At 43.9% G+C, this 27,719-nt stretch overlaps 1 protein-coding gene across 1 annotated transcript in view; it reads left to right on the top strand.

The window, feature by feature from the left end:
* The first annotated feature begins 2,182 nt into the window (after window positions 1-2,182).
* Window positions 2,183-27,719, top strand: part of hcn2b (hyperpolarization activated cyclic nucleotide-gated potassium channel 2b) — a 39,989-nt gene continuing 14,452 nt past the window's right edge. The window contains exons 1-4 of the mRNA XM_037115937.1: window positions 2,183-3,238; window positions 5,405-5,828; window positions 11,028-11,189; window positions 21,563-21,781. Coding sequence (XP_036971832.1) covers window positions 2,376-3,238; window positions 5,405-5,828; window positions 11,028-11,189; window positions 21,563-21,781 — 1,668 coding nt within the window. The 5' untranslated portion in view covers window positions 2,183-2,375. The remainder of the gene's footprint in view (window positions 3,239-5,404; window positions 5,829-11,027; window positions 11,190-21,562; window positions 21,782-27,719) is intronic.

Below are 27,719 nucleotides of genomic sequence, written 5' to 3' on the forward strand. Positions count from 1 at the left end.
CATGTCGGTGTGTGTACTTACTCAACTTTTTAGTCTAAGTAAATGGTGAAAGGGTTCTTTTTTGAAAAGTGGGTCAAAGAGCCGTGTCAACAAGGCCTTGATAGCTTCGCAGAAGATCGTGTGTGTGTGTGTGTGTGTGTGTGTGTGTGTGTGTGTGTGTGTGTGTGTGTGTGTGTGTGTGTGTGTGTGTGTGTGTGTGTGTGTGTGTGTGTGTGTGTGTGTGTGTGTGTGTGTGTGTGTGTGTGTGTATAGCCTTGTCTAACCAGCAGTCCAAAACACAAAAAGTCTTTATTTGCTATCAGAAATGACAAAAAATAAGGAAAAACAACACATTTTTGTGGATAATAGTTTTACTAATATCAGAGTACCTATGACCTTTTTTCAGGATAAGTTCATCCAATGATTTGAATTCATTCATTATCTACTCAACGTTTCTGGAGTGTCACAGCATTGCACAAACGGTTGAATTACATTATTTTAAAATGTAGAAAAGAGACAATGAAGGAAAAACGCAATGGTTCCCTACGGCTCGTTGTAACTAATCCAAGTCTCTAGGTCCCTACAAAACTTCACCTGACTTATCACTGGTATTGGGATGAGTAGAAAATGATTTATTTTTGGGTGGGCTGTTCCTTTAAGAGGTCCTAAGGGGCAGTTTGTAGGCCTCTGCAAAAACTTTTAAAACTTGAAGTTTGTAGTGTAGTTCACCGTCTTTTATAAGTTCTACCAGACTGGTTTGTTTCGACTTCACCTTGCACAATTTCCTGTTTCGGGCCAGGACAAATACTCAACACGAGCCGGTAGAAGGCACCGTCTGTGACCCCGGTTTTATCAGTAGAACTGTGGATATGTCTGATTGTCTTGTGTGCTTGCTTTTCTAGACTTATCTTGGTCTCTGACAGCCCTCAACGGTTGCCTCACTGGAATAGGTTCAAGCCCCAATGGTAAGCTGCAGCAGAATAGAGAATTTCTACATAAAGGCTACAATGTGGAACTGTGAGTTATCGTACGCTTGCTGCAGTAAAAGAATGAGTGAATGAATCTTTTAGGAGCTGATATTTACCCAAGTACTGTAGTGAACTTACAATTTTGAGATACATACACAATGTTTTTGATAACTTGGGTTAGGTTCTTTGCATCAGAGCCAAAGTTACACATTTTAATTTATTACCTTGGCCAACAACGTTATGTTTTCTCAAATGTTCATTTGATTGTTTGGTTGTTTGTTGGTTGCAGGGTTGACATGACACTTTTTATAGAAACATTTATAGAGAGATAAAGAGACTCACTCTCACTGTCTTTAAAGGGGCATGGTGTACTTTTGCATAAAATTCATTTTTAATATGTACAATGCAAATGAGGTCTTAATACACAGTCAGAGGTGAACATTTTTGTTGTCAGAAAAAATAAGGTCCCCAGAACACTGTTTGAAGCTAGAAAGGTGGCAGGGTCCGCCAAATATAAACAAAGTAAAACAGCATGAAATTTTGTTGTCCTTTAAAGTCAATTTGTTTGTCTATGAGTTTCTTTTAACACGATATTTGCATGACTTTTGGCTTATTTTTAGAACACTGAACACAAGAAACCGGCTGTGTACACCGCATGTATTGAGTCTTAAAGAGCCTTATGTCATGTGCACGTCTGTCCACAAGATGGAGCCATTTCACCATGAACTGGAGACACTGACCTTGTAAACCTGAAGCAACAGGCAGACGCTGAATGTCTACAGTCTCAGTGTAGACCAGAGGGATCTTGTATTGGAGTGACTTCAGATCACATGGTAGAAGTATGAGTGTAGTATGACTGTTCGATGTTACTCATATACCTGAGATCAGGTGCGGAGGACAAAGGATGGACAACCGGGTGGTTTTCCTTGTGGCCCTTCATCTGTCACCCCCCTTTTTTTTGTCCTGCGGGCTGAGTTCATTCATGCATTTCATATTTATCTATTATCTAAAAGGGCGCACAGTGGGGTTATTGGGTGTTTCCTGCTTTGGTCAAATCCCCTTATTTTGTTCACTTTTTTTAATCAATATAATCTACCTGTAGGTGATAACAGCCCTGGGGAAACACACACACACACACACACACACACACACACACACACACACACACACACACACACACACACACACACACACACACACACACACACACAGACAACAACAGGAGCCAGGTTGCAGCCATGGCAACGCCAACGGTGCGCTGTTATCCTCGAGGTGTTGTGTGGATGGAGCGCAGAGGGCTGCTGCCGCTCTGAACTCTCCGCTCTCCTCTCCTGCCTCCCCTCCTGTCCTCCGCCGCCGCCGCCCAGTCTCGCCGGGTTCCAGGTGCGCGTCCGTCTTTTGTCCGCGTGTCTTTTGTCTCTGCCTGTGATGGACGAGGCGGAGGACGGCGAGGAGGAGCCCAAATTCCAGCAGCCTCGACCACCTCAGGTAGGCGCCCTGTCCGGACGCGAGGAGGACCATGGGAGCGGCGGAGGAGCCGCGATGAAGAAATTGACGCCAGGAGGCGGAGTCGCGTCCGCTGCGCGCAAAAACTCCAACAACAACGAGCTGTGGCTGCTGCCAGACGAGGACTCCGCACCTGTCAGCGCCAGTGGCGGCGCAGCCTCTGCTCCGGTGTGTCACAGGGATGCTGCCGGCGGCTCAGAGGCGCAGCGCACAGGTGGAGGGGACACAGTGTCAGAGGCAGGCGTGAGAGCAGAGGGGGCCATCGGCATGATATGCAACAAAAACGGAGACTGTAGAAGGGACCCGACCAGTTCAGGGAGCCTCTCTTCTCTCATCTCCAAGCAGGAGAAGCTGGCAGATGGAGTAGCAGCAGCAGCAGCAGCAGCTGAAGACGGCAAGGCTGCGACCATGGACGGCTCCATCACCTCAGCGGGGTCCCTGACACAGGGGCCCGGGGCCGAGGTCAAGAGCGTGTCAGCGATGGAGAAAAAGGACTCCAGGGTTTCCTTCTCCAACGCCCCGACCAGTAAAGGACAGACCCCGAGTCAGCAGTCGAGGAACTCCGTCACGTTCACCAAAGCTGAGGACGGCTCTCAGATAGTGCCGGACGATGGAGACCCCAGGGGGAACCAGACCTACATGCAGCGGCAGTTCAGCTCCATGCTTCAGCCCGGAGTTAACAAGTTCTCCCTGCGCATGTTCGGCAGCCAGAAGGCGGTGGAGAAGGAGCAGGAGCGCGTAAAGTCAGCGGGTAACTGGATTATCCACCCATACAGCGACTTCAGGTACGGGTCAGATTGAGTTCGGTTCATGAACAGAGCATGGGTGTTATAGTGACATCATCCACTGCACTTTCTCCTCATCAAACTTCAGACCAAACATGATAAAATATTTAGACATTGAAGGTACTTCAGGGAACGTGTTGTCATCCATTAAAACTATTTTGGTTAAAAATGAAAACGAGATGACCCCATAACTGAGCAAATATTCTTCAGATCTCAGCAGTACACACCTAAAAAAAAAACACAGTCCCCTCTTTTCAACAGGATCAGATGTAACATCAACCATTTCAAATCAGAGCTAAAGCCTTTTTATTTCTTATTTCAGCAGGTTGAACTGATGCATTTGGCTCTGCGGACACCTCTTGCTCACACTGGCAAAACATGAAGACATCTGCTTTTGTAACACACATGTTTTCAACAAACAAGTGTCCTCAGAAAGCCTTTGTTTAATGAGCTTAACCCCAACCTGAAAAAAAAAAAGTTACGTCATTGAGCCGAAATGTGTCTAAACATCTGTTTTCAGCACCAAGGACAGCTCCTCCAATTATCTCAAGTGTGAAAACAGCAGGAGGGCAGAAGATAAAAACCCCACTGTTTGACCTCTTGACTGGCTTCTGACTCGGATTTTGCTCTCTAAGTATGACTTAACAGAGCACTGCTTAGCTGCTTTTATGGGGGAATCATGCGAGGGCGCATTAAACACTGAACAATGCTCCGAAGCAGAGAGGATTCAAGTCATGACTCAGCAGAGCTCTCCCATCAGTTCCTCCCTTTGCATCGCAGGCTCTCACTTACTCTCAGCCGATCACAGAGTATTCCTGACAAACTCACAGAAGGACCGTTTCTGTTATAGATCACGGGGGCACTATGTAGTTTTGGGAAAAGAAATTCAAACTCAGAAAGGTTGTATTTGCAACAAACTCAGAAATATTGATTTATTTCCACAACTGAGTAAACGAGCTGTCGACAGCAGGGACGATGGACCAAGAGCACCTTTGGGTTACTTAGAAGGCAACTGCAAGTGTATTCAGACTTGAGCAATGAAGATTCTTTGGAAATACTGCCCCAAAACTACATAATGCACCTTTAATATGCACTTAGTTTAGTAGTTTAAAGGAGCACTATGTAATTTTGGGGAATACAGTTTTCATCAGAGGATTTTTTTTCCCAAGCCTAAATAACCAAACTCAACTTATTTTCATGACCGAATAAACTGAATGAACAAGCTGACCGTAAAGGACGGCACAATTTCACACTGTTTTACTTTGTTTATATGTGGCGGACCCCGCCACCTTTCTAGCTTCAAACAGAGTTCTGGGGACCTTATTTTCCTCTGAGAACAGCTTGTTTAATTGTTGAGATAATTATTTTCTGCATTTGTATTATTACCTCATTGACATTTCAAATATTGAATGAGTTTGAATTTAAAATGTCGGCAAAAGGGTGAAAAATCTGTTTCTTGGGGCGACTTCTTCAAAAACTCCGCTGAAGAAGTGCAGTAAATCTTCAGGCTATGAAACGCTGTTTGGCATTTGAACATTGACTAATCGATCATCAAAACAGTTGCTAATCAACTCTGTGTTATGCAATAATCAATTAATCAACAAAGAGCCTCAGCTCTTGAATCAAAGTGCCTGAACCTCTGAACTACCCTGGTGGGCGTTCGTGGTGTCACTGAACCTTGTGTAACGGTTGTTTCGGTCCGAATGCTAACACATGTGACCCGGATGTGGAACGCAGAACTCTGACGGTGGCTTTACTGCCTGCCGCTCACCCAGTGTATCTTCCTTGTCATATCTCTGTCTCCGTGCTTCTTGTCCTTGCTTCGACCTTGACTTGGACAGGTGGTGTAGGTTACCTCACCGGGATACGGTACGGCTGCACTTAGTGAAGAATCAGGCGTTTCATAAAACAGGGTCATTCGTCACTGTGTTTAGGGGTGGCGCTGTTCTCTGAGAGAGCGTTGCTTGATGAAGGCGAGAAAAATCACCTGTCACAGATCAAGTGGCATCAGCATATCTGCCGGCATGTGGTATTTATAGCAAATGACAGTGTGCGCACCGAGATGTGAGTATTTCTGTCTTCATCCACGGTTCTTCTGGGTAACTTGTCAGAGCGGTTCTCAGAATATTTCCTGTTTCTCCTCCTCTCTGCTTCCCCCTCCTTCAGGTTCTACTGGGACTTCACCATGCTCATGTTCATGGTGGGCAACTTGATCATCATCCCCGTGGGCATCACCTTCTTTAAAGACGAGACCACCACGCCCTGGATCATCTTCAACGTGGTGTCAGACACCTTCTTCCTCATGGACCTGGTGCTGAACTTCAGGACCGGCATTGTGTTCGAGGACAACACCGAGATCATCCTCGACCCCGACAAGATCAAGAAGAAGTACCTGAAGACCTGGTTCGTGGTGGACTTTGTCTCCTCCATACCTGTGGATTATATCTTCCTCATCGTGGAGAAAGGGATCGACTCGGAGGTGTACAAGACGGCCCGGGCGCTCCGCATCGTCCGCTTCACCAAGATCCTCAGTCTGCTGCGGCTGCTGAGGCTGTCCAGACTCATCCGGTACATCCACCAATGGGAGGAGGTATGCTGACATTCATCATTTCTGATTCAATGACAGGGGCGGTGGGGATGAGGGTCTGGTTGTTTTCTCTGACCACTAGAGAAAGAAAGAGTTCAGCTGGAGAATTAATCTCTATGGTAACATTTAAATCGAGTACACAGGGAGCATATGAGCCTGGAACACATGCTGATGAAAGGGATAAGATTGTGCGAAAGTAGCTGATATACTGATGTGAGTCGTCTGTGCAGCTGAAACCTGACCGACATGGGATGAATTATCAGCTAATATCCCATGAAGACATTTTCCAAGACACTGTTGGTGATAATCCATCAAATCGGATTGTTTTAAGGACAGTCAACATGCGGCAGCAACAGAAATCTGTCAGTTACACTGTCGTACATAATGACCATCAACAAAAACATGAATGCGCTTTAAATATTGAGGTTCAGTAATGCAAAAAAAAATGCACGTCATTACTAAATGGTACATTTACAGTTGAATAAACAGTAGTTAATAGTTATTGAACTGTTAACAAACAATGACATGCTTTATAAACCCGTTATTAATCAATTCTAAACATCAGTTGCAGTTTTATGATAAACAATTGCTTAATTAATGGTGATTAACAGTGAATTAACTATCAAGTTAATGTTACCAAATGCACAGTTTAAAACACTAATGTACTGCAGTCAGTCTCTGCATATCATATACACTGATGCCACTGTGTCTGAACTATATACGGTATCTACCTGATAAGCCGATGATATCAGCTTGCTCACATATTGACCTGCTGTCATGTCTTTTCTGCCTCGCATGGCATCTCTCTCTATTCATCAGTGAGGGTGAGGTTATACTGGTCTGTCATGTCTGAGAACAACAATACAAACATACACAAAAAACAATGAAACAAAAACACTATATCTAGACAGATGGATCCTGATATATCAAGTAAGTCTTAGATGTTTTAAAGGCAGTTTTGTCTCAGTATAGTTTTTCCATCAGAGGTCACAGACAAGGGGACTTTTCAACTGTAAAATGTTCCGCTCTGTATGTTAGTTTCCCACAATTCCCTGAAGGGATTTGCAACAATATCTTTATTATCGCAACGTGGAAAAAAATGTGAAAAAAAAACTACTATCGGCCAACATGCTGTATCATTATGTGATCTTTGTACTCACAAATATCAGCACTGGTACCTGCCTCAAAATCCAGTAGAACTAAAGTATCTTATATGGGCTATAAAAGATCATGTCTGTTGATCTCAACATCTTGAAGCATCGTACATTCTCTTGAAGACAGTGCAGTGATACTGGATCGCCATCATCTGCGAAGGAATGTGAAGGTTGTTGGAGACCCTTCACAAAGCAACATGTTTACTAAGATGGATTTCCAAATCAAACCATCAAAACTGTTATTAACTGCATTAACATCACTAACATTCCAGCACAGGCGTAAGCTGCTGTTTGAATATAATGACAAAGTGTTTCCCCACCAGAAGAAACTAGTCCGACTGTGCCCTGATTAATAATACAACGTTGGCTTCCAGCGCAGCGTCTTTCTGTTTGTATATCAAAACAATCCTCCTCTGTATAATTACCTCCTGACACACAAAATTGAGGTTTTCGCCGTGTTGTGTAACAATAAGCTGAATAATGGCTCGTCGTAAGTGTGCTGATGCAGTTAAGAATTCATGAAAAATTAATTTGTGCTTATCAGAGGGAAAGTGAAAAGGGGATTTTCCAAGGAGAGAACCACCGGGGACGCTAATTAGCTTCTTTTTCTTCTCAGAGCAAGAGCTGCCTTTTTTTCCCTTCCGATTTTGACGTGGAATTTTAAACCAATCAATGCATTAAACTGTTGTAAGTGGATGCTGGCGTGACAGGAAATAATGTTCGCCCACAGGTAGATGCATTATCCTCCATCTTCCTCCGAGTGCTTTTTTTACGCGCACGAACCGAGGATCCCCTTTTTCAGACTAACCGAGCTTCTATAAATCAAACGCGTGTGTTCCCTCGCCCTGAAAATAACCGCTGCTCTTCTGATTACAGAGTGGTAATTTGAGTTTGACGAGAACCCTAATTACTGATTCAAACGCTCACAACTGAACGCTCTTATGCTTCGGCTCAGCCCTGGCCCTCCACCAGCTCAGCTCAGCTCAGTTCAGCTCAGCTCAGCCACCAATCCAAAACCCGGCTGGCTGCGTTTCCCCTCTAGCCCAGCGCGGCTCGGCTCGTCTCAGCTTAGCTCAGCTCAGCTTGGGAGGGGGTTTCCTAAAAAGATCATCCAAGTGTTGTGATGATGTGACCGTTTCGCTCGGCTGCGGGCCGACCGAGCGGGGGATTCTGGCGGACGGTCATGCTCATAGTTTTTAGAAAAGAAGCGAGTTAACATTTTTGTGTCTTTGCCTTGATTCCTGAATAGATTGCTGTGTCTGTTCAGGCAGAGATAAGCACCGTCAGGACCAACCAGAACAATTTCCCGGGGCAGAAAAGCTTGTGTCAAGGCTCCGGAGGATGCCTTTTCACACGAGCGAGACAATGATGGTGAATGGGAGGCAGTGGGAGTAATATTAATCAGGCTCGGTAGTTTCCTCTAAATGTTTTCGTCTGGATCGCTGTGTGTCTGCTCGGGTGCAGCAGAGAGGAGCAGAAAGTAGTTTATCCGTATTTTGTCGGACTGGGAGTTGTGGTCACAGTAATGTGCCTTGACCCAGATTGTGGTTTGACAGTGACACATGGCCAGGTGCTGTTCTGGTGTCGGGGGGAACATTAGTCCCGGAGCCTCATTAATCATGATGGGAGCACTTCCTAATCACAGGGCAAGTCCTCACAGTATGCTTCCCTCTCTCCCACTCCGAGTTAGCTAAGGTCATTAGCTGTTGTAGGGAGAAGTCCAAAACCAGTATAGAAAGTTGTGTCTTCTGCATTTAGTCTGGGCTTTAAAGAAGATTGAAGAATAAAGAAGGGACGGATGCAATCCATGAAGTAGAAACCGTAACTCAATGCTGAATACACATAGATGTTCTTTCATATACTTGTATATGTAGGGCAAGGAGGAGATATTTAGTGCTCAGACAGCTAATGTACACAGCAGCGGCGGACTCAGGATGTTTGAGGGGCAGTGGGGCACCAGCCGGCAGAAATTATGTATTTACAGTGAAGAGAGGATTATCATGTTTACAGAGGGCACTCTATCATGTTTTTTCCACTGGAAGTGCACTAGAGAGGACACTTTATCATGTTTTCTCCACTGGAAGGGCACTAGAGAGGACACTTTATCATGTTTTCTCCACTGGAAGGGCACTACAGAGGGCACTTAGTCATGTTTTCTCCACTGTAAGTGTATTAGAGAGGACACTTTATTATGTTTTGTCTACTGGAAGGGCACAACAGAGGGCACTTTATCATGTTTCATCTACCATAGGGGCATCCAAGAGGGTACTTTTGCAGCGTTTATTGCATGGCCCCCCACGAGCAGGCACTAGGCGGGGCCACCCCTCGCCACATACATTTGCATTCCAAAGCTTTAGAGGAAAGCCAGTTTTGAAATGCAAGTGAGCTACAGGTTTATGGCAACATGGTCTCTGAGGTCACGGGATGAGTCACCGACTGTCGCTTCCTGGCTGCACCCAAACTGTAAATGTACAACAGTGTGTATGTGTCTTACATCTCCACACAAACACACCCAGTATCTGGCCTAGTTCACATGTAGGACGATTCTCTCGTCTCAAGTGAGAAACAAGCCTTTCATTTAGATATAAGAAACTGTCAGTTTGGCCCACAGAGCAGTGTTTTCCAATATGCATGAATACACATACATATTTATATGTGAAATGCAGACATACATACATCATTTGACCTACTTCCCTTGTAGGACAATCTTCTCTGTCCCCGGTGGGGAATATGCTTTGCTTACAATTTAACCAAGCCGCCAGTTGGCCCAGCAATGCGAGGATTACACACCAGTGCACATGTGCATGTAAATCTACCCTCACACACACACACGCACACCCACACACACACACACATTGGGAACAAGGCCCTGGCCGATCGCCAGCAGAGCCACAGTGAGTGGTGTTTACAAGGCTGCGACCACAACACCAGCTCCACGTAATTGAGCCCCTCACCTGAGGGGAGTAAATGTTAGAAGCAGCAGAGAGTGGCCGGCCCGGGCTGCTGATCAAAGCTTCACCAGAGACTGGTGAGGTTTTTTTTTATTTTATTTTTTATTTTCATTCATATCATGAGTGAGTACAGACCACAGACTCTGTGCTTGTTCATTTTCCCCACACGGTTATTACGTAGAGCCTCAGCCTGACACTTTTTATATTTTGTTACTGATGATGAGTGACATCATCACACCATGCTCCATGATACTGTTTTAAGAAATGTTTCATGTTATAGTCACTATTGGAAGGACATATAGTGTATATCAAATGGGAACCCTACTGACAAACGTGGCCTTTTAAGAATAGACTTCCCTGCCGCTCTTCCATTCCACTCACTGTCGTTTTACTTGCTGATGCTGTGAGCATTGCTGTCGTTTTAGCTAACTTGCGGCCCATTTTGCAGCTACCAATCCCCTACCTCCTCTCTACGTCAGCAAACAGGAGGATCCTGCTCTCTATGGGGTCATGAGCAGAACGGACCGCCTCTTTATAGAATTCTATGTCCTGATTGGATAAAGTGGGCAGGGATATGAGGGAAATGAGTCTATTTAACAGAGATTATTGTTGGACTATGGAGCTACTTAATACTTTGCTTATGGCAGCTTTGAAGCTGACACATGTATACTTTTATATATCGCCAGCATGTCAAATGACTGCCTGTAATATGAAAGGGGGTTGCTTTTTGTGTTGTACTCCCAAAGAGTTATCCTGTATCAGTGTAGTAATCTGAAATAACGCAACTACAGCCATAGCAACCGTATGTGTATATATTTTAAAATTGAACGGTTGTTACAGTTTGATAGATGGATTCTTTTTTACTCCTCTCTCAAAGCATATATATATATATATATATATATATATATATATATATATATATATATATATATATATATATATATATATATATATATATATGCTACAGACTGTTGGTAAAAACAGATTCAACAGTTTTACATTTTACCTCAGTCTGATTAAACATACTTTTCATTCCTCTCACACATGGATCCCTGTCTTCCCTCTCTCTGTCGCCCCGTCTCCTCTCCTCCTGACAGATCTTCCACATGACCTATGACCTGGCCAGTGCTGTGATGCGAATATTCAACCTGATTGGTATGATGCTGCTGCTGTGCCACTGGGACGGCTGTCTGCAGTTCCTGGTTCCCATGCTGCAGGACTTCCCGTCCGACTGCTGGGTCTCCCTCAACAAGATGGTGGTAAGCAAAACTTGCATGTGTACTTTTTGTGTGTGTATGTGTGTGTTGGTGGAGAGGGGCTAAGTTATTCGTACGCCACACAATCAAATGGACATCAGTATGCAAAAGTGTCGGGCAGAACAATTAATGCAAAAGGCAAGCGCACACTGTTTATTCTCCACGGAGCACAAAGGTGTGTTACTTGCAGGCAGGTGGGGAAATGGGATTCATTTAAGGTTGAGTCCTGCTTACGAACACACACAAGCATGCACGCACACACACACAAACACACACACACACAGGACCGGCCTCAATTAAACCCTCTCTAGCTAAACCCAGGAGACGTGCCAGTGTACAGAAAGCGAGAGATGAAAAAAAGAGCCTGTTTTCGCTCCGCGCGGTTTCTTCTTCGGCCATTCTCTTCTTTATCTTTCTCCTTCAACTCCTCTCACATGTCGTCCCTTCCTTCCTTTTTGAGCTGGCAGGTAGCTTCTGGCCATCTGCTGATAGGCACACCATTAGGAGTATGTTCTTTTTCTGCAAACTGATTCCTGGCATGAAAGAAACCCCTCTCTCTCTGGAGAGCAAGCGGTGAAGCACTCAGGCTGCATGAAAAACAATTATCTAACCAGACAATTAATGAATAATCATTATTGTTAACCAGGCTCAGTCAACACCTTGAACCCTAAAATGTTCTTTGAATCCCGTCTCAAGTTGTGTGATAGTATCACATACATCAATAGAATTCCGAAGTACCACGAACAGCTTCCGTATGGCAGTAAAGCTGCCTCAACGCGCCTCTAGAACTGTTCCAGTGACCACTGAACATTAAAACCTTAATGAGGATAGGATTTACAGTATTGCTGGGCTGTTTTTTTTTTTTTTGGACCGTGGTAGTTTCTGGTGCTTCTAATGAACTGGCACATGAGGGTTGATTCTCTATCTGCTTATTACAACACTATTAAAGCCAGGTTAAAGTTTATTAACACACAATATCACAAAGCATGCCTTTGTGAAAGGTCTGTACATGCAATTGAAACACCAAATAAGAAAAACTAGACAACCACTCAAAAATGCATAAAAGAACACATTTGTTACCAACCCTATGCATTATTATGCTCATTTTCACATCAGTTTTCTCATACTGTCCAGTGCTGCAGCTCTGTATTCACCCTCCTGTCTCTTTAAGGCCCGCCCCCCTGAATACCCAGTCTCCGCTGATTGGTCACATCACACACGCCTAAACCAGCACCGCTACAAATAACAGAGCAGCTGTGCCAAATCAAGTCTTACAACCCAAACTAGCTGCCAGACATTATTATGCACATGGTGACATTGTGTGATGTCACAGAGTTGCAGAATTGAAGGCGGGACTTCTGATGAGGCGTTTCAGGAGCAGTGCTTTCTGCAGGAGAGAGGAGCTCCTACTGGTGTGGACCTATACCTCTTTTGAACTTTCAAGCTCTTTTATATTTCAATATAAATTCCATCTTTATCAACAAATTTCCCCAAAACTCTGGCATAAGGGAGACTCCTTAACTCAAGTAGAATTTATATAACATTTGGAGTTTGCCAACAAGAACACCTCTCTTTCTTATGAGTTATTTTACATCGCAGATGAATCCCAAATCCCAAATAAGGAACACTTTTAAAGCAGAAAAGACACAAAACATGCGGAGTATCACCGGGAAAACATTTTTTTCTCTTTGGGTGTTTGTCATTTTGGGCTTGAGCCCTTCGATCCTGTCTGACTCGTCATTCTTATCAGAGATAACAGACTGGAAGTTGGTGACAGGCAGCACCAGGGGCACGGAGAAGTCAGGCGTACCGGCAGGTTTTTTTTTTCTTTCTTTAAACTGTATTTAATCCACATCCACACACACGACCACATATTGCCTGTGGTACTTGTGGTAGGCCTGTTGCAATAGAACTATTTGTAGTGAGCAGTGAGTGTCTTTGATGTATGTGCTGTGTATTAGTGGAACAAACACTGGTGAATGTAATCATGGAGCGAACTGCGCTAAAAAGAGAAAATGATCCGGGTGCTACTTATTGCTGCAGCATCAGATGCTGAGAACATCTTTTACTGGCTCTCAAGGAAGCTTAAAACTACTTCTTGGAGGGAACATCACATAGTCGCTGTGTCGAAGCAAGTTCAGCAGACTGGATAATTCCTTCCTCGTGCTTTTGTCAGGCGCAGGCTGCTTCCTGAGCCGCCTGACGCCGCTGCTGTCGCTAAGAAATGTTACATACGCCGAGTAAGGAACCTTCTAATTTTGGCACATAGATTTGCGACACTCGGGCCTCGGAAAAAAAACTCGCCCTGGAAAACACTGTGTGCCATGACACATGGTTTGTGTGTGTTTGTGTGAGCGTGTGAGATCTCCAGGAACAGATGGATCTCACACCCATCGACCCTGGGGGACGTCGCTGTTGCTCCTCGGTCGTTCCATCTCTCGTGTCTCGTTTCGTCTCTGGCCTTTATTCTGTCTGACTGTCCCACACACACACACACACACACATTCTCACATGCATGCACTCATGTCTCTTGTTTGTCTGTTGGGGCCCGTGGCAGAAGTACAATACCACACTGACCCACCAGAAGTAGAAATACTGTTTTGCAAGTTAAAGTCCTATTTGTACTTGCATCAAAATATACTTCAAGTACCAAAAGTAAATGCATTATATATTATACGCAGGACAGAATAATGTGTTTTAATGACTGATGTACTAATGTTCACAACACTTGCAGATGATAACAGCAGAGCTGATTTTCAGATTAGATACTTTTATCCTGCTCAGCAGTGGTTGCTTTGCCCCCTTAGGTTCAATAGAGTCCTTTAATAACACATAATATTTAATTTGGTGATTGTATTTTGTATTATTTGTCATAATGTGGAAAGTAATAGTAACTCAAGTTATCAGATAAATACAGTGGAGTAAAAATGTGCAATAACTCTGTCTGACCTGATGGAGTGGAAGTATAAAGTAGCAGGAAAACAATGCAGAAGTGTCTCAAACTTGGAGGCAAGGCCACTGGTTTCAAAGAGAAGTCTGATAGTATGTAAGCTTATGAAAAAATGGCGCTACTTGTCACTTCATCTTATCGAGTTTAATTTATTTATCTTTTTACAGGGTTGCAAAAAGAAATTGATTTTGAGTCCCTTTGTATTACAAACAAAGAACAACAGTTTTATAGCATAGAGTGTGGCTGTGGGATGACTTGAGGAGGCTCACGGGCTCTGGAGGTCTTAATGAATGAGTTTATGATCTCAGTCACCAGTTTTAAGTCTTCTTTCATACAGAGTGATTAAATTTTTTTTTGCAAATTATGGTCTCATTTAAGAGTAATTGGGTGATAAATCAGGGTATGATTCAGGGCGTGGTATCTCTCTGCCTGTCGTCAGTCAGGTTCAATAAGGATATCGTCCCCAGCTGCACCCTCTTGTCAAAAAAAAAAAAAAAATGGTTCCTTATTTGTATCCTGCTCACAGTGCTCAAACAGAGTTGTTTTCTCAGTTCACAGCTGCAAATAGAACTGTGCCGACCTCCTATTAGCACTCAGCTCCAGTTCAAAGCTACGTTTTGTGGTAATGTTTTCCAATCTAAGAGAACAGGCAGCCTCCATGTTTTACAACTCTATTTTTGTGTGCAGTTTTAATCCTCACCAAAATGTCTGAACGCAAAGAAAATATATGTTACTCTGAGCTGTCAACCTTCTTTTTCTTCCCACTTGCTCTGTCTTTACATTCACCCTCCTTTTCTGATGCGCCCGTCTTGTTCGCGCCTGTTTGTGGATTTCCGAGCAGGATGCCATGATGCCAGTGAGCACCGGCGTGGGTGTGGCCGCCTGGTGTGCTTGTGCTGCTTCCTCATCTCAGGATAATCAAGGTCAGAGATCCTCTTCGGAGTAGCTCTGAATGAGAGACGCAGCGTTAAATGATCCTCATCCCCGCGCTTCACTTCGGGCTGACTTGGCTGTCTGTCTGCACTGGACATTTACTGGACCTGGACTTGTTTGCTTGTTTTTTTCCTCTTTGCATCACCCGTGCACTTAGGCTGTGGAAACACAGCCGGACAGAAGCAAACACGTGATTCATTGACTCCCTCTCGAGATGCTCTCATTAGCACTTTCGTACCTGCTTCCATGTGTCTGTGTGTGTATGTGATACGCAAATAGTGATAATCAATACAGTCTCCTTCCAACATTTGTCTCTCCTGTAATGTATTCAGCCCTGCCTCAGAAACGATATCTGTGATTGTAAAAGATATGCACAAGCAGACGGTGCTGTTTATTATAACCTTGATAATCAGGCTCCTGCAGCACAATGATCACAGGAGACCAAATCATCATTGCTGTTATAGAGAGAGCGCGTCTGTTACATCGATGGCAGGTGGTTTTTTGTCGCGTCTACATCAACCTGATTGGCTGTTGGATCAATGGCGTTAGAATAAAGCCTCTCTCTGCCTCTGAACTCCTCTCTGCCTCAGCCTGAGCTCAGCTCCCGTGTTAAATATTTAGGCTGCAGAGAGGCATTCTACTGTAGAGGAAGAGTCGCTGTAATTACAATGGCACACTGATTTGTGTGGCTTTTTTTTTTTTTTTTATCCGTGCATGTGCACACAGCACACTTCAAGAAACCCTCCCGCTTTGAAAGTTAATAAGGATTTCCTCCGTTCATTCAATTACTGAAGTGATCTAACTGGCAGGCAGGCCTGTCAGCGCGCATAAGAATAATGGACGGTTACTGAGATCTGCGAGTGGAGGTGTCGCCGTGTATGTGAGGGAGTGACAATGGACTGTCAGGATCCAACAGCCTCTTTCGGGATTAATACGGTACATGTCTAATGAAGTGTAACCCGTCCCAGTATCTCAACATTCATTCCTTAAATACGGAGGAGAACCAGTTGAATTTGTGTTTTGCTAGGTCAGGTCGTGCATCAGCTAGCTGTAAATAAAGAAGTTGCACAGCCTAGTTGGAGCTGCAGCCTTTGTGGGGCAAGTCGCCCCTTTGAGACCGACCAGAGCTCAAGAAGAAAAGTCGTCTCGTCATGTTTAGCTTTGCTGCAGAATGTACTGTTACTGATAAAGAGAATAGATAGTCGCAGTTTTGCAAAGAAACATTCTCTTTAGATCTTGAAATAGTTGACTTAAAAGGAACTTAAATTCTGAAAAAAGATAGAGGAGATAATACTTTTTCTAAACATAGACACGCTCTGACACACAGAGACTGTTTTCAGCTGTTACTAGTGGATTTAAGGATGATTTCATCACATGAATGTTCATTCAATTGGTATTTCTCTTAATAAGTTTGCTTACAATTATTTATTTGATTATGTAAGAAGAGGTGCGGTCAGAATGACTGACAGCTATACTTGGCAGCTGCTCACAATTCTCTGTTACATATTGTGGGTTGGAGGAGCGGAGTGAGCTGAAAAATTGCACTATTTATGTTGATTTATATTTTGCTTTGTAATCCACTATCAGCATGAGATGACATGATGCTGCTGCTATCATACAGCTACTGTGAGGAAACTCAAAATTTGGTTTGGTAAGTCGGTAGGTTTTGTCAAAATGTTAGCTAGTCTGCCAGTCTGCTACTATAATACTACTACTAGTACAGTTCATATTCAGGTGTAGTATGTGCAGGATTTGTCGGCTGCGGTATGAAAACAAACCGTTCAGAGTTGGCCCCTCCTCCCCAGCTCGACTTGACTGAGAAAGCAGCAATGGTCAAGGGAGCTTGAGTATGAACGAAGAGAGGGAGCAACATTAGCGAGAACAAAGCAGTGAATCTGATAAATAAAATAAGATATAATATGACGTTCTGGGGCATAAATAAACTTGCCCACAGCTCTGCACAACCTTGCAGGAAGGTGCTGCGATGCATAAAATCAGCTGAAGCACAAGCTTCATCCTGTCTTCTGTGCACCTCTCTGCTCTGTGTGTGTGCATCTCAGCTCCACCCTCAGTCAAACAGACAACAGAGCTCATGACACAAGATAAAGCTGAAGCGAGAGACAGAGTGATGTAAGCTGGACACCATGTGTTTATAGAGACACAGCCTCACACTGTTTTTAGCTGGGGGCCAAATAAGACTTTAAAGACTTTATTGCTTTGTTGGCTTTTGACTTAGGGCCCTAATTTTGTTGCTTATTCTATATAATTATATACATATTTATACATATTTATAGTGTCAGCACTGCTCGGCTGTCAAGGCTGATGTTAAGCAGTCATTTGCCATTTTTAGTCTAGCACGCTACCATCTGGCTTTTGACTCGACGCAAAGTACGACTGAGGCTGATGTGAATGCCATTAGTTTTGCAGTTATTTGGTCTTAGACAAAATCACTCCAATTAGTGGGAATAGCCTCTTCCTCTGGATATCTATCATAGGAGGGGATATACCAAACAAAGTTAATGAACTCAAACCCAGTAACAAGAGCTTATTGAGCAGCAAGTGATCCACCGGGTCAAATTTCTCTTGCAAATCAATTAAAATCCTGCCACATGATTTACAAACATCCATTTTACATCTGATGAAGTCAGTGAAGTAGACACAGGAGTCGGCTAAGTACTGCCATAAACCAGATGGAAACAGGCGATTTTAAATCAAGCACGCACTTTGCGTTTTGGTGAGGGTATTGGGATGACAGTGTTGGTCTGTTTGTTGGTTGGTAAATGGGTCGGCCCTCTCTGGACTTCAATCCTTTGAAAAATGATTTAGTACCACGCCTAAGTTTGAGTAAAAGCTTATCACAGAGAGGGCATAATTATGTCATTATAAATTCAAACTTGTGATGTTGTAATTATGTTTGCAAACACAGCCACTCTGATGTCCTCCAGTTCGGCTCATTAGTCCATTACTTTCACCTCGACACACACTGTAATTTGTGTTTATGCTTGAGTAATCAAGATAAACATTTTATCTTTTAATGTCAGCATTCTTCCTTAATGCCGTCGAGCACTTCCTGCAACTTCCTGCAACCCCCCGCGCTCGTTCAGTTTTTTAAAATAATGAATACAAACATGCAGCCGCTGGTTCTGAATAATGAATCTTAACATTGCTAACGAGGTCTGTCATGGCAGTTTACGTATTAAAAACCTTTAATGTCAGCGTCATCTAAATGTCAGTCCTTTCAGGCAAACCGAACTCACCATGTCAGTTTAAGACTGTCAGAGAGGCACTGCAGCCTGTCAAAGGGATGCAGCACACACACACGCACACACACATTCAAACAGAGGCTGTGTAGAGTGTAAAACAGCATGTAAACCCAGATGGACGGGCGAGCGTGCACGTACACTGACCGTTCTATACTTACGCCATCATACATCAGAGCTGTCCCATACTCCCTTAGTGTTCCTCCCTAAATGTATTACATACAATTAGCTATCATCCACGCTGCTCAGTGAAGACTGATGGCAAATATAATGATAAAATGAACACAAGAGCTAATTCCATTTGCACACACACACACACACACACACACACACACACACACACACACACACACACACACAGGGTGGTATCTCAGTAGAATGAGTTTATCGTGTTACTATGAAGGCTGTAATTTCCAATAGCATGAGACAGCTGTGCACTGTGTCAGCTTTAATCAGCTATTATCTCAAACTTAAACACATACTGACCTGTCAGAGTGTGTTACCTCCGTGTCTAAGGGTTTTCACTGCTCACACGTCTAAAGGAACAGTTTGACGTTTGGGATAAAGAAATTTGCTTTTCTTATATTATTCTCATATCTGTGTCTTTCAAATGAATCCTCAGAACAAACAAGGGGCAGCAAATCACCGGAGAACCTGCCAACTGCTGCTAACTGCAGCTGCTTTTAGCAAGTTAGCTCAGATAGTCATGCAGATAGCGGTTCAGACTCGGAGCGCAGGGACAAGGCGAGTGTTAGTGTTTACCCTGTTAGCACAGAGGCTTTGGACCAGCGCGGTGCTAGCTGCTTAGAATGCCAACTTCAGTAGATATCTCTCTAACATAATACATCTTCATGTGCAAACTACTGTTTATTCACATTGTGTTGATAATTTCAGTTCAACTAAAAACATAAAAATGTAACTTTTCCTTAAAATACATGTAAACAGACATGCTATACCCATTTAACTTCACAGTATACATCATCAGTCATATGGTGTAAATTCATCCGTTCGGTCCGACACACACTGTAAGCTTGGAGCACCAATTGGTTTGAGAATCAGAGCAGAAACAGGAGACTCACCTGCAGCGTGGGCGCTGACGTCAACAGCGTCATTTCTAGGAATCCGGGAGCTGATTCATGGCGGCAGGCTTTCACCGACACTCACACAGCCACACACACAGACTGAGAGTAATGCATCTTCGACCCATGGCCGAGTTATGCCTCTTACTGGCAGGACGCCAGTGGATTTACAGTAATGTTGTCTTATGAATGCCACAGTAGCAGGTGACAGTGGCTGATAGCTAGCTTTATTATCAGGAGTTGTTGCACAGATCACAGACAGACAAGGGATATCTTTCATTTTGTGTGCAGTATCTTCTTGGCAGCAGTCCACTTCAGTCCACTATGGTGGAATAAACCACAGTGAAGTTCAACATGTAACTCTCTGGTGCCAGTGAAATACTGTATATTAATGACTGAGGTGAGCGTGTGTGACGGACAGATGCATCCATGTGGAAGAAGGTGTTTATTTCGGTGTCTGAGCTCTGCGTTAGGGCCTCCTACCCGCCTGCGATGTGGCCGGCATGCTGATGGCTGACTGGAGGGATTCAGCTTCGGGTCTGCTCACCGCCCGGGGGGGCGGCGGGGGGCGAGTGGGGCTGCTGCTCAGACGGAGGCTGGACTGTTCAAATGTTCTCTCAAGGAAATATTTCTGATTATAAAGAAGGGCTTAAGGGCCGTGGACGACAGTGAGACAAGGACTGCAGTCAGAGGGCTACGTCGTATAGAAATAACAACAAAGCCGGAGATATGATGATGGTGCTTATAATCCTAAAAACCTCAAAGTGCTGCCGTGGGTTTCTCTGTCTTTTATCACAGATTACAAGGTCCAGTTTATCTCCTCGAAGAAATCCGAACTACTGATCCAGCTGTCAGCTCAAAACAGATATGAAACTTTGAGCCGCGCTTCAGGGCGTTCAGCTAAGCTCACAGTCTTGACACCAAGGCCTGGTTATCCTGCTGTGTGAGGCCCAGTTGCTTTTAAGGTCCAGCGTGGAGGAGATTTAAGGGCATAAATGGGATGTAATATTAATAAAAACTAGGAGTGGTTGCGTGCGGGTTCTCTCACAGGGGCTGCTGTGTTGCAACATCATGTTTTAGTAGCCAAGAAATGCACAATTTCTCAGCACCGCGTGGAAGTGATTGATCAGTTTTACAGAGTAATTGTACTATTCTCCATTTGAAAAACTGAGCTTACCTCTGAGGATTTTTTTTTAATGAAGCACAGGAGCAGCATACTGATGATGTCAGAGGGCTGTGATTTGTTGCAATCACATGAAATCTGCCACCTTCACCGCCAGATGCTACCGAATCCTACACACCTTTCAAATCCTTTGCTTTTTCCATGAAATCACTTTTCTAAAGACCGATTCACGTCTGAACGTCTGACACCAACCTCTCTCCAGCACGTTCTCTTTCACCTCCTTCCAAAACCAGCTCCATTTGAATCTCAAATGACATGCAAGTGCCCCTGGAAAAATACAAATCAGGGAAGAATCCACTGAAGATGCCACTTGTCCCAGAGGGGGATGAGCTGGAGAGGAAACGCACACACTGGTCAGAGGTAAACCCCGGACAGTGTGCGAGCCACAGCTGTTTGAGGGGAGGATGTGGGGGTCCAGTGGTGCCTGCAGAGGGGCTTTCGAATGAACCTAACATGGGAGAGTTGGGGCTGACTGAGCGTGTGAGCACCAATCAAAGGCAGACCGGAGCAGGCAGATGCACAGGCTCCTCATTAAAACTGTCTTTTTTCCCCCCACCTCCTCTCCTTCTGCTTGGTGCTCCAGCAACAACGATGAGGCTCTCCACCAAACCCGAAACAATCACCAGACACAGTCGTGTATCTCACCGGGAATGCCCCGCTCTTAAGCCCTCTTATTCTGAAATTCACGCTCTATCACCACTTCTGTCACACCCTTATAACTCTCACCGCTGTGCCTTTAACAGCCTACCTCGGGGAAGGAAGGACGGGGAAGGACGACCGTCTCGGGTCATCGGGTCAAAATCACTCTAGCATGAAAGTAAAAATATAAAAGTATGGAGCTATTCTGGGCGGCAGAATAATCCAGATTTTTCTCTTTTACCACCGGTCTCTTCCACCTTACATGTATTCTGAGTCATGTTTTTTTTTCCCCCCATTTTGTCTCATTGCTGTCTGTCCATCTCTCTTTACAGAATGATTCATGGAGCGAGCTCTACTCCTTCGCCCTCTTTAAGGCCATGAGCCACATGCTGTGCATTGGATATGGGAGACAAGCCCCAGAGAGCATGTCGGACATCTGGCTGACCATGCTCAGCATGATCGTGGGAGCCACCTGCTACGCCATGTTCATCGGCCATGCAACCGCACTCATCCAGTCTCTGGACTCATCCAGACGGCAGTATCAAGAAAAGGTGAGGATCTATATGGCTGTTTAAGTGGATGTCTACATCGAGTTAAAGCCAAATTGAGCTAATGTCGATAGTTTGGGGCCATTAATGGTCAGTTCAGCCAAAATACCAAAGAAATAAAAAGCTCTTTCACTTACCCCTAGTAGTATCAAAACATGCAGACAGTTGTGGTTTTATTTATTCGAAAATATCTGTCTCTGAGATTTCAGCAATGCATGTGTTCAAAGCATTAAAAACATCTTAGAAACATTCAAAAATGTCCTAAAACGTACGTCAAATGTAGAAGTATCATACTGAAGAGGTATCTGCTAAAGTTAGCATTAAAAACAGCTAGCCCTGGCCTGGCTTGTCCTGGTCCGAAGCTCACGTGCTAGCGGTGTAAGCTCCTACACTTCCCTGGTGCTCCAAGCTCACAGTCAGGACTGCTAGCTCGATTGCTACCCGAGCTAAACCAGCTAATGATAGCTACTGTTGGCAGCATTTATCGATAACTCTGATGAAATGCTGCCCGCTGTTTCTCCTGATCGTAAATTCAACAGGTGGCAAATTGTTACATATTGCACCTGTGATAATTATAGATAAAATAAATATAAAATAAAAATAAAAAATCTGCATCTGTCCACTTTTTTAAAAAAAATATGCCTGCTAGCATCTTCACAGCTCACTAATTAACATGAGCTAATGTTATGTCTGACAAAATCAATGACAAGTTGTTTAAGCACATTTCTCAATGTTGAACATTTCTCCAGATAAATCCAGCAGCAGCATCTCTTTTCAGTTTTTCTTTATTTTTTTTTTTTGTCCTGCTCACTCTGAATAATCCACACACCGTGCTGTTAACAGCTGTTATTGGACCTACCTTTCTCTCAGAAAAAAAAATAATCCCTATGAAAACTGCAGACCATGTGTCCTGTGGATTATCCAGAGTCACTGGGACAAAAGAGATGTAACTGATGATAGTTTTTTAATTTTGTTTTTCATCAACATCAGAACCCTCTCAGGGGTTGGAGCTCAAAAAACTAGGACAAAGAAGTCAGACCTGTCTGCAGTGCTGTGTACCACTAGGTTTTTTAAAATTTGTTTGTTTGTTTGTTTAATTTTGGAGCGGTGATGAGTTTTTTTGCAGTGCAGTAAATCAGATACAGGATTATATTACCAGTGTCCGGGTGGCACCTCTTGTCTAAAACATGGCAGGACACCAGAAGGAGACACCATGAGGAGATTTAATCTTCAGCGCTTGTCCTCTCCAACAATGCGGATGAGCTTATCACATTTGATATGAACTGAGAAGGTTTGCGCATTTGATTCCAACATACTTTGATAGGAACAGCATCTGTTCCATTAGTTCGTTATTCACGGCTGCAGCTCGCCCGGCCTCGGCCTGTCTGTCATCTCTGCACAGCGGCAGATCAAAGCTCTGTGTGTCTGCAGGCCAGAGACGGGAGAGCGCTCCTGCTTTATAAGGCCATGGTGTCAGTCGTGCTCTGTGTCTCGTTAGCATCCTTAGATCCCGGATGGTGTTGAGATGTCTTATGCTATGTCTCACGAGTATGCATGCATGCAGACGTGCACATCAGAGCGATAGGTCAAGCTTTGTTGCTCCGTCCAAAGTCTCTGGCTAATGTTTGTAACAAAGGCCGATCGGGGTTTATGTCTCTCGTCCTGTGTCGCGCGGCCTCAACATGTATATTCTTTCTGTTTATGTTCTGGCTCCTGTGGCTCAGATCGTGCGTCATGTTGGAGAATGAGATCATGCCGCTTTTGTTTCATGATATATCCGCCAGCATCCACGGTGTAGTTGAGTTTACAGCAGACTGACTGTCCTCTGGATTTGAAAAAGTGACTGTATGTATGTGTCACAGTGATGAGCAATGGATGCATTAACAATGGATCTGGGTTACGCCATCCATAATCACTGAGGGTACAACTGTATACACGCAAACACACAGCAGGACCATGTTGTGTGATCTAAGACTCACCTCAGTGATGTTGGTCAAATATTCTGTACATTGGAAGTGAGTAGAAGTTAGTTTATAGTACCAACAATGACCTACTTTAAATACGACCACGCAAAGTGACTGGGAGGACATTCTGATTTTAACTTCTAAGTAACATTTTGAAATTATTCTAAGAAGCTGTTTTTGTAGTATGGGTTTGGGGCGATACGGCAGAATATTGTCATTTCAGTTATTTTTTTTAATGACTTATTTATAATAAAAACTAAGTTACATTTTAAAATAATTGTGAAATGAAAGAATCATTTCTATTAATGCAATTAAAAGCGTAAGGACTTCGATGTTATTATTGCTGCTATTACAACCCAAGAAACTGTGCCAGGGCCTGTTTGTTATGTGCTTTCATTGCACTGAAGTGAAATGATTGTTGAAGATGAATTGTTCCAGGCTGAAGGACACCCACCCTGAAATGAGTCAATATTTCTTACCACATGGACTTCACTGACATATGGGGGATTTTAACCTGAGACCCTCGGACAGGACCCGAGCCTGACAGTGATTGTGCTTCTTCAGTCAGCCGATCTGCAGACTGGACCGCCCAGAAATCTCAGACTCTCACTAATTCTGCACCATTTTTTAAATCCACACTCGCAGACTTGCTTTCATGCCAGATCTTTTGATCTCCCCAACTTTCAACCTTGTGCTGTTTTCCCATGCATTTTTTTTTAAAAACAGCTTTTTCTAACATCATTTTCCTTTTGATCATGTTTTCTATATTTATATCATTGTTAGATTTTATGCTTTATTATTTGGTCATTTATTATTTCATTCTTGTCTTTATGCTATCCTGTAATGAACTTCGGAAACAATAGTTGACTTAACAAAGTTTGTCATTTTTGCTGTCCTTATTATCAGCCTGTCTTTGCCTGTTAATTATCAGGCACAGAGCAAAAAAAAAATGTTGTTAGATGTACTTGGTGCTTGGCCAGGAACAGGGCTACTAAGCGGCCATTTATGAAGCATTTTGCCTCTTAACGAAGGCGTAGAGTAATACTTCCTGTTTCAAACAAACATCACCCACTCGTCAACAAACTTGGAGTGGATGTTTGGAAGAAGTTGCGACACGGTTATACTTTAATGAGTTTGCAGATGGACTGTTTGACATTAATGCCAGCAGTTTAAAGGACGTGCCTTTGCAGTGAGCTCAGCTCTGAAGAGAAGACTTTGCGAGAAAGGGCAAACAAGCTGCTGAGTCCTTGCTGGAGTCTCTGCTCTGTGTCAGATGAGTGCAGTCGTACTTTGTCAGCGGTGTGACGTCTGCAGCAATCAGTTCCTGCTATCACTCTCATCCGCCTTTTCTTCCATGATGCACAACAGTGAACTAATGAACTGAAGTGGCGACGCCCTGCTAGGCTGGACTAGGGCAGCTCATCTAGCACGCTGTCCCTGTCCTGTCCCCCATGACTGTTTGCTCATCATTAACCAGTGAAGTGAACCATGCTGCGCCGCCGTCCGCGATAAAGTCCCGCCATCAAATAACAGACTGGGGACAGAGTTATGGGTCGCAGCTCGCCTCTTTGACAAAAGACACTCTTTGTCTAAGATAGTGTAAATGCCAGCGACAGCACGGCGTTGTGTTGACATAACGCAGAGTAAACAGTTAACATCGCGCTCCGAGTTGAGACAGAAATGTCATAATAGCTCCAGCACCAAGCATCTTCTACGGTCTGCAGACGAAACGCCCCGGACCAAAGAGAGACGTGGACTGCCGGCTGTGGAAACAAGTTGTTTGGTGAGAGGGGTGTGTGGCAGGTCCAGGGTCAGGAATATATATAGAAGGACACACAGTGAGTGAAGATAAGAGCGGGAGATGTTAATGAGAAGCGCTGCAGAGGTGTGGTCCCTGACTGTTAACTGTTTTCCACACGACTAAATGGTCGTTTGGTTAAGTTCGTAGCCTCCTGGCCTGCTACCACTTAGAAGTGGAATGAGCTGATTTCTCTATCATGTATCCATTTTTTTTTGTCTAAATGAGTCAGCTATCGATCTCAGCTAACTATTTCAGCCATGTATCCATAGCTTTAAGCTAATTTTTTCAACTGCTTATCCATTAACTTTTGAATTCCCATTTATCAATAACTTTAGGCTAACTATTCCAACCATTTATACCATTGAGCCACTTTTAGCCATTGAGCCTATAGTTAGCGTTCCTTTGTCATCTCCTCCTTCACGTTGAGCTGCCTGGTGCCCGACATCCCATGTTTCTCCGCACCACTCTTCCCGTCTCCAGCCCTCCCTGGCTTCATCTGTTCATTTGCCCTTGACTGTTGGGCAACACACCATCTGCCAGCGGACACCGCACATGGACAGAGGGCATTAGCCATTATGTAACTGCCCTCCCGCCCCTCCTCCCCCAGCACTTCCTCCCCCTCAAGAGCAATAGAGCGGCGTGTCCCGATGGCGGTGAAAGGAGGGAGATGTGACCCCCGGGGACCTCCAGTGATGAGCACCGATCCACTGGGCCTCGACACATCAAACAGCGACTTCATAACCTGGACAATGACAACCTGACCTGGACTATCTGGGTCCAGGACACTTGTATTCGATGGATTAAACACATCATCTGGAGTTTGATGAAAATTCAAATTCAACTCAGACAGATTCAGCTTAAAGCTCCAGAAATAGCGGAGGACCTAGAGGGTCCAAAGTTCACGATTTCTGACTTTGTGCACCATTTTTACGGCCATGATGTCTTCAAATATTGATGTTTTTATAGGTTAACAGGTGTAGGCGTACCTTAACATACCTGAACATCCAGGTCTCTATATCTACATTTTCATCTTTATGTTTGTTTTACGTATAAGAAGACAAATCCATTTTTAATAGTGGTTTGTGTCATCAGTACATTTCAGAGAGAGAGCGTCTCTAATATTAGAAGTTAATCCACAAATCAGAAATTGGCATACCAGTTAAAAAACTTGCTGACTTACATCACACATTTCATGAAATGGACACATTCCTCATCTCCTCTGAATGTTTTATCACTGACTTTGTGCCATCATCAACACATACACACACACACACACATTGGTAGTGTCGTGGTGTGTGCACATTTGAGTGATTATTTTTGAGAGTCTCTGCTCTTCAGTCTTCAGGACGCTGGTGAAGTCAACTTTTTTATATAGTCAAGACACACACACGCACACGCACACACACACACACACACACATGCTTGTCACATCCTGAGCCCTGATGCTCTGTGACATGGCCCATTAATAGGAGGGCCAATTCAATTTCTCTCTTCCCCTCTGTGGCAGCTTACAGTGACAGCCATGCATCATGCTCACAAGCCACAACCAGGGGCTTTATGTCCCATAAAAAACCTCTGTGCCGCCTCGCCCCTTTAACTAAGTCCACGGGCTGAGGGGAACTGATTGGATTCCAGAAATGTAACGCGTTTGTTAATTTCATACAAGAACTGCAGTTCTTGTCTGCAAGTCAAGTCTTATTTTCAACCCCCCAGCCACAAAGTTTGATTTCGTAAGATCAAGAGAGAGACAAACGAAAAAGCAAGAAAGAGTCTGAGTCCGGGTTAGGTGGGGCAGATTGGTGGGTCTTATGCAGGACTTTACGTCCCCTGTGCCAGCACCGAATTGTTTTTAAATTACGTTAAATAAGTAAGTTAACAATACTAACTTACGTAAGTGATATGACACAAAGCAGTTTTCCAAAACTCCACCAGGTAGTTTTGTTGCCTAAACCTTATCGGATAGCATTGTTTCCTAAACCTAACCTAACCTAACCCTTTTGTTGCCTAAGCTTAACCAAACCGCAACCTCGTGGCAACAATAACAGTCCAAACTTCATAATATGTGGAACGTTTATTAGATAAGGTTTATTTTGAAAGTGTAACAGGAGGTGCAAGTAGTTTTTGTAAGGAAAGCATCATAATTCAGACTGACTAAACTGTTGAAGTGGAAGCGAGA

This window comes from Acanthopagrus latus, chromosome 11 (genome assembly GCF_904848185.1).
Source record: "Acanthopagrus latus isolate v.2019 chromosome 11, fAcaLat1.1, whole genome shotgun sequence".
Lineage (NCBI taxonomy): Eukaryota > Metazoa > Chordata > Actinopteri > Spariformes > Sparidae > Acanthopagrus > Acanthopagrus latus.